Source organism: Eretmochelys imbricata, chromosome 2 (genome assembly GCF_965152235.1).
Source record: "Eretmochelys imbricata isolate rEreImb1 chromosome 2, rEreImb1.hap1, whole genome shotgun sequence".
Classification (NCBI taxonomy): Eukaryota; Metazoa; Chordata; order Testudines; family Cheloniidae; genus Eretmochelys; species Eretmochelys imbricata.
The window spans coordinates 245994416-246006753 of record NC_135573.1 but is presented as its reverse complement, the minus strand read 5'-3'; the positions used below and the strand labels follow the sequence as shown (position 1 = coordinate 246006753).

Sequence of the window (12338 nt, the reverse complement as noted above, 5' to 3'; positions counted from 1 at the left end):
CATGGACCCTTTTAGACTGATGTATCTGCTGATGCATATCAGCTTTATTGTCTCGATAACTAATAGTTTACAAAGGAAAAACTGTAAACTGCCTGGAAGGTTGTCGAGATAGTTGGCTTTAAATGTAGGAATCAATTTAGGTTCATTACTACCCACAAAACCTATAGCATATTGGCCAGGAGGGTTTCCAAGTAGTTCAATTAGTGGATATTAGATATTCTAATGTTTCACTTTTTCTTTTACTATCACATACAGACATAAATGGAAGTAAAGCTAATAAAACTGTTTGTACAGACCTTTAGTGGCTTTGATATTTCATTAGGCAATTTCAACTGACCTTTAATTTTTAGTGCAGTGTTTCCCATTTGTATCAGTAGAACTTCAGAAAGGGCTGTCGTAAATGTTTTAAAAACTGCATTAATCTCGTTTAATAATCTGGAGTTTGTGAGCCTGGGTGTGTAGAACCGTGTGGGAAAATTTACCTGCTCAACTCACAAAGAGAAATGACAGATGTTAAGTGACATACAGTCATTTTCTGCATTGTGATGCTTTGTGGGTGTCTTTAAGAGATTTTGAACGGCCATAATAGGAAGCAAAAAAACCTGAATTAATTTCTAATTGTTTGAAAAAATGAAGATAGCTATTTACAAGGAGTGCACAGGTACAGTGTGAATATATTATTGATTTATATGCTAGTACTTTTTTCTCCTTTACGTAAACATGTGAAGGTTAATCCAAAATATTTTGCTCTCTCTGGTAAGGTAAAATGCTCAATTTTATTGACCCCTCACTTACATGCAGTTACTAGGAAGAGGCAATTATGCTGTAACCAAATCCTCCGCTATTTAGATATCAATGCATGAATCCCATATTTTTATTCTAAATTTAAGTTCAGCCATCGTAGCTAATGCCCTTGATGCAATCTCCATTTGCTGTCATTACACGGATCACTAGAAATTGGAGGTAATAGTTAAAAGAAAAAAGGTTGAAAATTAGATGGATAAAGGCTTAATCAATTTAATTTTATCATCAAATCCAGGCCCTTCCTCTTGAGCTGTCAGGGTATGAGATAAGCAGAGCGCATCTTGAAACACGACACAATCCTGTTGTAGAGAAGGAGTTGTGTCCCTGAACCAAGATGAAACACGCTTATTTATTACTTTGGCATTGCTGGGTGATGAAGACTCAAGCTGACTTCCTCTTTCCATCCTCAGTACAATCTTGTTATTTCATTATTTTTCTCTGGAATTTCATTGCATCATAATCCTGTCTCTCTCACCATCCGCTGCACTTACTGTGTTCATTTTGCCAACTTTTATTTCTTGCCCCTCAATATCAATAGCGACTCAGCTCTCTCTCGCTCTCTCTATTCCAGTATTTCACTTTGCGTTTATATCTGATTCACCCCATTTTCCTACGATTAAGTTTAACTAATGGCTTTGAAGAAATCACACTCAAACAATGAGTAAATTTAATTGCTGTCGTCTTTTGGAAAATAATGAAGCAGTGGTACATTCCAACCCACCAACTTCACGTTAAGATTCCAAATGTTGATTTCCACCAAGATGAGGAAGGCTTATGAAAGTTTGGCCTTTTACAGCATGATTAACATGTTACAACTCTGTTTTATTTTAGTCCCTTTTTAAGCATTTTCATCTGAAAACAAACTTTCTTTTTAAAGTTCTTGCCCTTCCCTTCCTATTTCTACACAGAATTTGTTCAAGGCTCTGAAGTGAATTTTACCAGTAATCTGTTTATAACCTATTATGTTTCAAACTCGTACACATATGAATTTGCAAGGTGTTTTTTGTTGTTTTGCAAAGGGACACAAGCCACTAAATGTTAACATGAATAAATGTTAACATGGATTTATCCAAATTATTAAGCATATTTCTCTAAAGTCAGATCACACCATAGACAAAGATTAAAAGAACAAAATTAATACTGCTACAGACCTGCCATTAAGTAATTTACAGAAAATTAGCATGCTGATATTCTGGCAAATATCTGTCTTTATTTTACATCTGCCCTTTGAGAAATTATGATATTTACTTACCATTAAGAGTTAAAATTGTTATTTTCTGAATAATAGTGCAACTATTCCTAACCATAATTGCTTACAAAATAGCTATGAATATCAGAATATTTTAGCCTTCCAATACACTTTCTGCAAGTAGTGTAAAACTAAATTAAATTTCTATGTAAATATGCTTGTAATGTGATACACACTGCATGGACATTTGTTTATACCATTAATACTAGGGTCTTAACTAAGCCCTGAGACTCATTCACTATAAACATAATACAGGGAATAATAATAACTGAACTATATCTTTGAACATTGAAACCATACAGTACATGGCGATTACACTCCCCACTGCCTGATTTACATATACAGAAATAGTGCCTGTCCCTGTGAGAGTATGTCCCTTTCCCTATATTTACCCTAAATAAATGCAGAAATTTAACTTTTGTAGAATGCAGTTTGTTTCCCTCAGATGTAACTGCCTCTGAGGTAACGTAACTCCTAAAGCATAGTGCCAGAATCAATGAAAAACACAGCAAAGGATTATACACTGATACACAGAGGCATTGCATTAAAATTCACATCGAGCAGTGTAAGAAAATAAACAAAAACCTGGAAAGTAAAATCAGAAAGAGATAAAGAATGGCATCAAATAGAGAGCAATACTTGCTTTTACTCCAAAGCATGCCTAAGTGTTTTATAAAGTAGTACAACTTTCTAACCTGATACATAAACACATCAAATATGTAATATATAGCTGATATAATGAATTTATTTCTATAAATGATCTGTTTGTAAAATCACTTGTGTGTCTTTAGATATATTTCATTTTCTCACACTGATTTCTACTAAATTAAAATTGAACACTGAGGTGAGTGTCTCTGTGTGCACTTGTGTACACACACACACACACACACACATTATATATATATATAACACACATATACATGCGCACACACACACAGCCACCCGCCCCCCTGTTTATTTTCTTCAATAACACCTGACAAAAGCGTACCTGCTGTAGATAGTAAAACACACACTGGAAAATAGTTAAATGCATAAACCTTTGGTATAATCCTTTAAAAATGGTTTTCTCAATTGATTAAAATAGATTACATTGTGCGCAGTATCTGAAAAACAGTAGGACCCATATTCATTCATGTAAAAGATGCGTTCCTTTTTTATTGTTGAGTGCTCAATATATCTGATGCACTGAACAACACCTTTGTATCAGCAACTAACTGCTCTTAGTAAAAAAAAAATACATACAATCAGTATGGAAACTGGTGTGCTCTAAAAAACAGATCCAACAGGTTTAATACTGGGTTTTTCTTAAGTTGTCATCATATATTCATGAACATATGAATTTTTGTGAGTGTGCACTATGAGCCTATGGGCAGGGAAATTAGAATGATAACACAATTCACATGCTAACCAGTTAAAATATTCAGAAACTGGTTACAAATGTCCATATTTCAAGGAATCAGAAATTAGCTCCTGAAAGTTGTCTATCTACTATTGGACAAATGTATCAATTCCTTTCAGGAATTCTACAAAATTCCAGTTGTGCATTCTGCAAATAGTTACCGTTTAGCAACTTTGCTGTCTGAAGAAGATGCCTAACTTCCATATTATTTCAGCAAAACACAGTTTATAGGAAATGGCACCTTATTAAAGATCTTCACTTTTTCTGTTGTTTTAGAAACAAAACTAACAAGTGTAATTAGCCTTTGAATCTTTCTTCTATAGTTAAATGAATTATTGATTCATTTCTGTACCCAAGTTTAGGATAACAGTCTGTGGCCAAATTTTAACGTCCTGATAACTAGGTTTGCTAAAGCACATATAACTTATTACAAAGTCAGTAGAGCTAGGTTTAGGTAAAAACAGAGAGCCTTACAAACTAACAGATTTAATCCACATTAATTGTGGGGTGGACTTTTCCCTTGCTTAGTACTTTAGATAATATTTCTTTTGTGACACAGCATAAAGCACAACTGTAGAAGACCCTTTGGTATGAGCTATTAGAAAATATTAAAGATTTGTTGAAATAAGTCAAAGTTATACGCAGGCTGCTGCTTTTCTATTTCAAGTATCCGTTCACATACACGTTTGATTGTTTTACTTACTTTTAGGGCACTATTTGTTACTAAAATTTTGAACAAAAAGATGGAGTTTCTGGGAAATATATAATAGTGACAATCCAATTTTGCAGAGTCCCCCTTTTAGCATTCGGCTAGTTATTGCAAGTCGCCACAGAAAGCCTGTTTTGAAGCCTTTCTAGAAAGTTATCAGGATGCACGCCCAATGGATTTTGTGTGAGGCAATAATTAAAAGACACATGAATAATTGACATTTAGGGCTTCCAAACTGTCTGGTTAATTTCCAGAATCTGAAGAAGAAATAACCTACTCAAAGGCTTTAAAAGAACAGCTTGAGCTGACGAGCTAGCTGACAGAAACTTATCTTAGGCCTCCGAAGCAATGACAATTACAGACTAGGTGGAATTCACAGCTCTGGTAAACCCTTTTGTATTAGCATCTTTATAGCCTTAACAAATTGCAGCTGGGCATTTCTGACATTCTGCTTATTAAATCAATTTTATTTTACTTTCAAGTACTTACAATATCTTACAATAACCCTAACTTTAACTGTTCAGGCATAGCACCAGGAATGTGGCAGGAAGTCTTATTCCCTCTCTGTGAGAAAGCAAGATTGTCTTGGGAAAAGCTTTTATCTAAGGCATACTCACAGTCTGCAATGACATTCAGTAGCTTCACTTTTTTTTGGATTAGAGTAATTACTAATCTAGCATTTCTATAATGCAGGTTTGGTTAGAGAAGTGGATCAGAATTAATGCATTTACTAACTTTACTGCAGCAAGCTTAGGCAAATATTAATAACAGGGCAAAAATAACAGTCTGTAAGTAGCAACCTGTCAGAAAACTGCTTTTCTCCCCACACTGATTTCCAGCTTGTTTCATTACCAACAAGATGGTGTATCCTCTATCCGTTTTTACATACTAAATTTCTGCTTCATAAGCCATGTGCAAGTGAGACTTATTAGGCAGTTCGTAATTGTCATAGGAGAAATACTCAGATAAATAAGAACTGGTCCCATGTTATTGCAAAGCCAGTGTCAGCGGTATGAGCAACTCTGAATCTGAAGGTGATTTGTATTTGGGGAAAAAAAAAAAACCTGGCAAAAGTCTTGCTTCCTTTTATTTCCTTTTTTAATTCCTAGGACTGCTCGATGTATTATTTCATTAGGAATCATGTGATAACATTACCTCTGACAGGGTCAAAGGAAGCACACTAGCCGTGGATTGTTGAGTTGTGCGGCAGAAACTGGATAATTAAACTGATTCAATCCAGCACAAAGAAAGACGGAAACAAAACACTTCCCTTTTCCTTCAACAAAATAACAATCCCTATCCTTTTTCAGGCATCCCCTTACTTCCAGCAATTGCAAGGCTCTCTTTGTTACAGCCTACATGAAATTGTGGGGTATTTTGCAACCCCTGTACCCAGTGTTCTGTGTAGACAGCATCCTGGAGGCTACAAAAAAGTGCATATATCCAAAATAAATAGACAACATAAGCAGCAGCAGCCCGGAGAGAGTATGTGAGAGAGAACAAGGAAGAGAGAGAATGAAAGAAAAGAAAGGTAGAGGAAAAGCAAACCTTACCTTTCCTCTTTGATCTCCTTCTCCTCCTCCTTTTGGACTTGCATTTTAGTTGAGTACTTGGACCTCCAGAAGCTCTGTTGTTCCCCAGAACTGATGTCATAACTGTAGTTCAGTAAACAAGAATGTAGAGGTCTTTTCTTTCTTGTATATTTTCACCTCTGGTTCTTGCTGCTTGATAGATCTGTGGATAAGGTTCACTTTTTAGTACTGCATGGTGTTTAATTCTAATTATTCTCTGTCACTTGGCATCAGCTGGGTTAAGTGTCTCTGATCTTCTGAGCTGACATGCTTAACTGCTTGTTGTGAGAACTGTGGAAAGGTATAGACTGAAGCTGCTCAAGAGCCTGGTAGCTCTCACTCAGGCTGCCTTCCTTTATCAGGGCTGTAAATGCACGGCTTCTACTTTTTGCACCTCTGCTAGTTGTTTGGCACCAGCCACTTTGAAGCCAATCATGCAGGGAGCTTGTCTATTTGCTGCTGCAAAGTCTAATTAGATCCAATCACAACTGTCTCCTGGCTCTGACATCAGCACCACCAGCCCTCTCCATCCCCTGTCAGCTTGCAAACTCAGCTCCCATTTGGGCTGACGGATATGCCTAGGACCTGATAGAAAGGAAGGGAGAACTGCACTGTAGGGAATAAAAACATACTGCCAGTTTATCTGGGAAAAGCCTAAGGGGCAGCTTACAGGAAGGGATGCTACAAAAGGGATTGCAAGGCTTTTTTTTTTTTTTGCTGTAGACCATATGAACACAGAATATTATGCTTCCCGGCACACAGAAATCCTGGGACTATTTACCCTAACAAAATAGTTTTTAACTAGTTCATTTGTTGCACTGATGATTGCTTCCAGGGGAAGAATCTGGGTTACCGTTGAAGAAACACTCTACCCCCAAATCTTATTCAAGATTCCCATTGCATGTCTAGTTATTTAAAGGCACATTTGTTTGCTAAATTCATAATGAAGGGCAAATAGCTCTTTTTGCCCTTCCTTGTGAGTGTAGTAAATGAATGAGCGTGCCAGGGTGCAGTCTGATTTCAAAACGGACATATTACACTCTGCGGCGCTCCGTTTAGGAAACCAGGCAATGAAGGTAACTGGTACAGACGGGCTTATATGGAGGAAGATGGCAACGGCATTCCTCAGAAAAGCTTGACCACAAAACATTACATATTTCTCAAGAAAATAAAAGGTTACACAGCAGGTCGATCGCCCATTTAAGTGACAGGGATCTTTTTCTTCAGGGCATTTCTCCTCTTAGTTATCATCTGATTAAAGAATATGAAGCTGCACCCTAGATTGCTAACACAGAAGAAAATAATATTAGAGAAAAAGTTATGCTAAATAATTAATGTCCTCAGTGGCTGCTCCATTTGCAGTAAGCCATAGGAGTACAGTAAAGCTCTGCTTATTGGAACCTCTTTAATCTCAAACTCCCTCTTATCTGCATCTAGGTTACACCCCAGGCTGTGCAGCACTTAGGCTGTAACACTCCCTGTTATTCAGACCCCTGTATATTCAAATGTTTTATGCCCCTGAAACTTTTTGGTTAGACAGGGTTGAACTCTACATAGATTTTTTTTATATTAAATATATAAAAAGGACACAAAATCATACTAAGGTTTTGATTTAAACCTTTAATAAAATCAAGTACATTCTGTGTAAAGGTCTTAATTTGACCCACATGTGCCTAGGCAATGTGACAATCCCTCTATCCGATCCTCCAAAAGCAGGTCTTGTAAGGCTGGGCATGCTTGGCTGCTGCTGCTTCCCGTAGCCCCCATTGGCCTGGAGCGGCGAACCGCGGCCAGTGGGAGCTGCGATCTGCCGAACCTGCAGATGCAGCAGGTAAACAAACCGGTCTGGCCCGCCGGGGGCTTTCCCTGAACAAGTGGTGGACTGGCTTTGAGAACCACTGTTTTAGAGCACTGAAGAAATCACATCCCTGCGTAGACAAATAGAAATTAGAAGTCAATTGCCTTCCATATTTAAATGCTGTACGTGCGCAATATGGGTTATGAGCTTTAAAAGAAAAGCACATCCTAATTAAAAACAAAAAGAGTACTCTTGGACAGTCATCTATTTATAAGATTTAATTCAAATAATTCTTTTAAGGTTCTAAAGTGTTTTACACAATTTTATTCTACTTCTAACTGGAGTGTTGACAGACTATGGGAATGGTTGTCTTTGTGGTATTGCCAGTCCCCAGGGAGGGCATTCTACCAACCCAATCCTAAAAAGGTGACAGTTTGGCTCAGTCTCAGAAAGCTGTCACCTGTGAACTGCTACCCAGTATCTCATCTTTCAGTCCTGGGCAAAGTTATCAAGAAAGCACCAGCAAGCCAACTTGAGCAACATCTGAGCTCTGCAATGACATAGTTCCCTCCCAGGCAACTCCAGGAATGATCATAGAACAAAGACAGCTCTTATACTAGTAGATGGATGACCTCCTTATGGCCATGGATGGAAGTGAAAATTAATCAGTCAACCAGCTGCCTTTGACACCATCATTATAGAGTGTTGCACAACTTGCTGGAATTGACAGAATTCCTTAAATGCATATGTTCATTCCTCTCATGTTATCGTGGATGGTGTCAGCTCCTCATCCAGCTAAACTCAATCTTGTCTCCACACTTCTATCTAACTTCTATGTGAAACCTATAAGTGAAACTGTGAGGTCACATGGACCAGCGCAATTACACACAGCTCTCTCTCTCTCTCTCTCTCTCTCTGTCTCTCTCTCTCTCTCTCATCCCAGACAGACAATATCCCATTGGATGAAAGTGAAGTAACTTGGGCTCGACCCAGGAAAAACACAGGCAATATTAGTGCAAAAAAGAGAATGTAGTAAATACGATGTCTCTCAACTGCAGTCTCATGCCCATGCATGGTCAATGCAGTATGCAGCCTTGGGGTTCTGTTGAAATCATTCCTGTTCCTGGACACCCAAATAATGGTAATTACCAGTAATACCAGATTCCATTGTCTAACAAGGAGACTTTGTCTTTTCTTCTCAGATGAGGGCCCAACTACAGTGATCCTTTTGTTCATTACCGGTTGGTTGGACTCCTTCTGACTGCATTATCTGGAGCTAAAGCCAAAGCTCTCAAGAAGCTGCAGTTTGTCTACCGCACCTCAGCCTGCCTCCTGTGAAAAACAAAACCCACACATGACACAGAGGCACTGCAACCTGCACAAGCTGAAGTAGATTGAAGGATTTGTTTCAAGGTGCCAGTCCTCATATATAATGCTCTTTCACGGTCAGCTCTATGTTATCTGAAGGACAGCCACTGCTTTTGTGACCCATCTCTATAGCTGACTGCAGCCAGTACAACACATGATTGTCAGAGCTTAGCCTCAAATTCTTATAAGACATTCCCTCAGCACAGGGAATGACCCACCAACAGTGATCGCAACAAACCGAAGCCTCAATACAGTCTAGATGTGGTGCAACTCACCTCTTCACACAGGGTCTCCCAAACTAAAAGAACGGAAGAAAAGACCAAGTAGTTTATTTGCCAGTAGGCAGCAACCAATAGCTAAAATATGAGAGACAGATTTTGGCTGCATCTTAGCAGAACTTTGTGTGCACCTGAATTGGGTGACCACCATGCCTCACAAATCCTGGGGACAGTGGCCAAGTGAGCCCCTTCTTCCCCCCTGGCATGTTTACACAGGCTGCCCCCACCCAGGCCCTGCTGCTGGGGACAGGGGCCGTGTGAGCCAGAGCACCCCCCGGGTATGCTCAACCCCTGTACCCGGCAGCCAAGCCCGGGCAAGGAGCAGGCCCCCACTGTCTCCTAGCCAGGCACTCTCAGGCAAAAGAGGCTCTGTCCTGTTCCCCGCCTGGCAGCCAGGGAAAGCGGCTGAACATGGCGGGGGAGAAGCGCAGGGAGAGAAGGACAGAGCCCCTCTCCTTCCCTGCCTTTGACAAACCAATCTTGAGGGCACTTGACCCTTCATGCCTCCCGCCCCCATATTGCCTCTGCCAGTTAGAAATCTTCTGTTAATTTTTTTGATGATTTTTTTGAAAATATGAAAATATTTGTGAGGAAAAAAATCTGATTTTGTCTAAGCTATGTGGTTATTGAAATTTGAAAAAGCTTTTGGTTTTCGAACACAACCGAGAAAAATTCTGTACCCTCTACTATGGACCCTTATAATACTGTATGAAGCAAGTGCTTCCACTGGCTGGGGCTTCCTCTCATGGCAAAACTCACATGGTGGGGATTCCTGGACACTCAGGGTGGCAAACTCTGCAGTGTCTCCACTGGGTGTTTCCCTCCGTGAAGAAGAGTCTGAATGAATGGCAGAGGAAGCAGGGGCATGACCTCCAAAACCTGCAGACGCTAGAATCTGCACAGAAATGAAGTCCTACTTCTGTACTATGGTGCACCTCAGCTTCCCCTCCCTCTCTTACGAGCTGTGTGGAGTGGATATCAATATTTGGTTGCTGAGTTTAGAGTGCGGGGTGTTGGTGGCTTGTGATATACAGGAGAGCAGACTAGATGATCTGTTGGTCCTTTCTGGCCTTACACTTCATGACTGACTATGACGCCTGTGTCTAAACTCCAGCTCCGATGTGGGGGTGCAGACGTAACATCAACAAGACCCCGGTTGGTGGTGCGCAGGATCGAACCTGGGACTCCGCAGCTTATTGCATGAGCCTCTACTGCATGAACTAAAAAGCCATCTGCCTATTAGCTAAGCCTGTAGAGCTGACTCATTTTATCTCTCTCTCTCTCTCTCTACCACAAGAAGGGACAGAACACCATACCCAGAAGGTGTGTGGGTTACACAGACACAAAGTGAGAGTTAATGAATTCTACTTCCTTCCTTCTACAGGGATCTCTGTGTGGCTCTGAGGGCAGCAGGCTGCAGAGAGTGACAACTTCCCAATGTGTCCCCTTCAGAGGTAGAGAAGGGCTTCTGAGGACTCCTCTCCCTCTCTTTCATGCTCCCCCTCCCCTCCTATTTCTGCCTGCTTTTGCTCCCTTGTGCCCATGAAGGTGAAAAGAAGAATCAGGACCTTAGAAACTGGGAGATAAAAGACGCTCGAGGGCATTGAAACAGGACGAAATGCAATCCTAAGGCTCTGCAGGTGAGACTCCAGAGCCTTCTGTTGCAAAATGCCTGCTCTAATCCACTCTTGCCCTACTTACAAGCATCTGAAAAGCCTGTCAGTGTGACTATTTGCAGTGAAAGCCACTGTAGCTTTGGGGCCAGACATCAAGGAGTGGGTGGGAAGAAAGAGGAGTGAGGATCCACATTTAATGTTTACAGGTTGTCCTCACTCTGTAGGTAACTGTTTCCATGCAAACAAGTCACCATGTTATGCTGATTTGCACATTTAAATATCATTAGGAAATCTGAGCTAGGCTGGATTCGGATGGGTGGAGGTTGCATTAAAAAGGATTTGGACCCTTCACTAACCGAAGGGAATAGAACTCAGGGTATAACCACAGCTGCTGCTGGCTTGGGGAGCAAGAATAGACTAGTTTTAACTCCCACAATAAGCTTCCCCCTCCTTCCTAGGCTTGTGAATGTCTTCTTTGCTGGGTTTTCTTAAAGGGTCATGGCTTATACAAAAACAGGTTCCTCTCAGGTTTCAGAGTAACAGCCGTGTTAGTCTGTATTCGCAAAAAGAAAAGGAGTACTTGTGGCACCTTAGAGACTAACCAATTTATTTGAGCATAAGCTTTCGTGAGCTACAGCTCACTTCATCGGATGCATACTGTGGTATATAGCATGCAAGGGAGCAAGATGAGTCAGATCTCCCTGATGAGAGATCCAGTTTTCAAGACCATAGTCTCTTTAATGGGGAAAGCACCTAGATCCCAAAGGTTACAAATCATCATGAATAGTAACTGCAGTTATGGCTTACACAAATGCCAATCTGAACAGTAAAAGAGGCCACGAAACAACAGCCACAGCTAGGGATGGGCCCAACTCTTTCTAGGCATTTATACAGAGATCCTCAGCCTAGCACCCCAACAGCTCTGAATCTGTGGGTAACTAAGTTGCTACTAGAGATCAGTTTCAACGCTGCTAGTACTTCTTACCTTTATAACATGCTAAACTAAAGCTCTGTGCTCAAACCCTCCTGCATTTTGGGACATTTGAAATCTTGTTCTGGATCCAAATTTTACTGTCTTAGCCAGTCTCTAGCCTGAGAAGCTTAAGCTGTGTAAAGGCCTATTTTAATAGTCATCATCATCACTCTGGCTAATAAGTAGGCCTGAGTTCAGTGGTACAACGCTGAACTAGGAGATATGGGATCCATTCTGAGCTCTGCCATAAACTTGCTATGTGACCTTACAAATCACTTTACCTCCGTGCCTCAGTTTCCCTATATGCAAAAGGGGATAGCGATACTTATATTAATTTGTAACGGGACTTGAGAGTGACCAATGAAAAGTAGCATGTAACAGCTAAGAATCTTGAAATAAATGAATTCATTTTTATCTTTCTAAATCCTCCAAATTCATCATGTGCTGGAAATGTTCACCTCGTGCAAGGTATCTATATTGCACAGTATGGGCATTCAGAAATTTCATAAAAAGAGAGAGCTCCCTACCAGTGGAACTAAAGTAGAATGAATCTCTGTTAAGCCTATGACATGC

At 40.2% G+C, this 12338-nt stretch overlaps 1 protein-coding gene across 1 annotated transcript in view; it reads right to left on the bottom strand.

The window, feature by feature from the left end:
* The window catches only part of ADARB2 (adenosine deaminase RNA specific B2 (inactive)), a 425682-nt gene extending 419868 nt beyond the window's left edge, over positions 1-5814 (bottom strand). Inside the window, exon 1 of the mRNA XM_077809481.1 lies at positions 5715-5814. Within this exon, the coding sequence (XP_077665607.1) occupies positions 5715-5814 (100 nt within the window). The remainder of the gene's footprint in view (positions 1-5714) is intronic.
* Positions 5815-12338: the final 6524 nt, after the last annotated feature.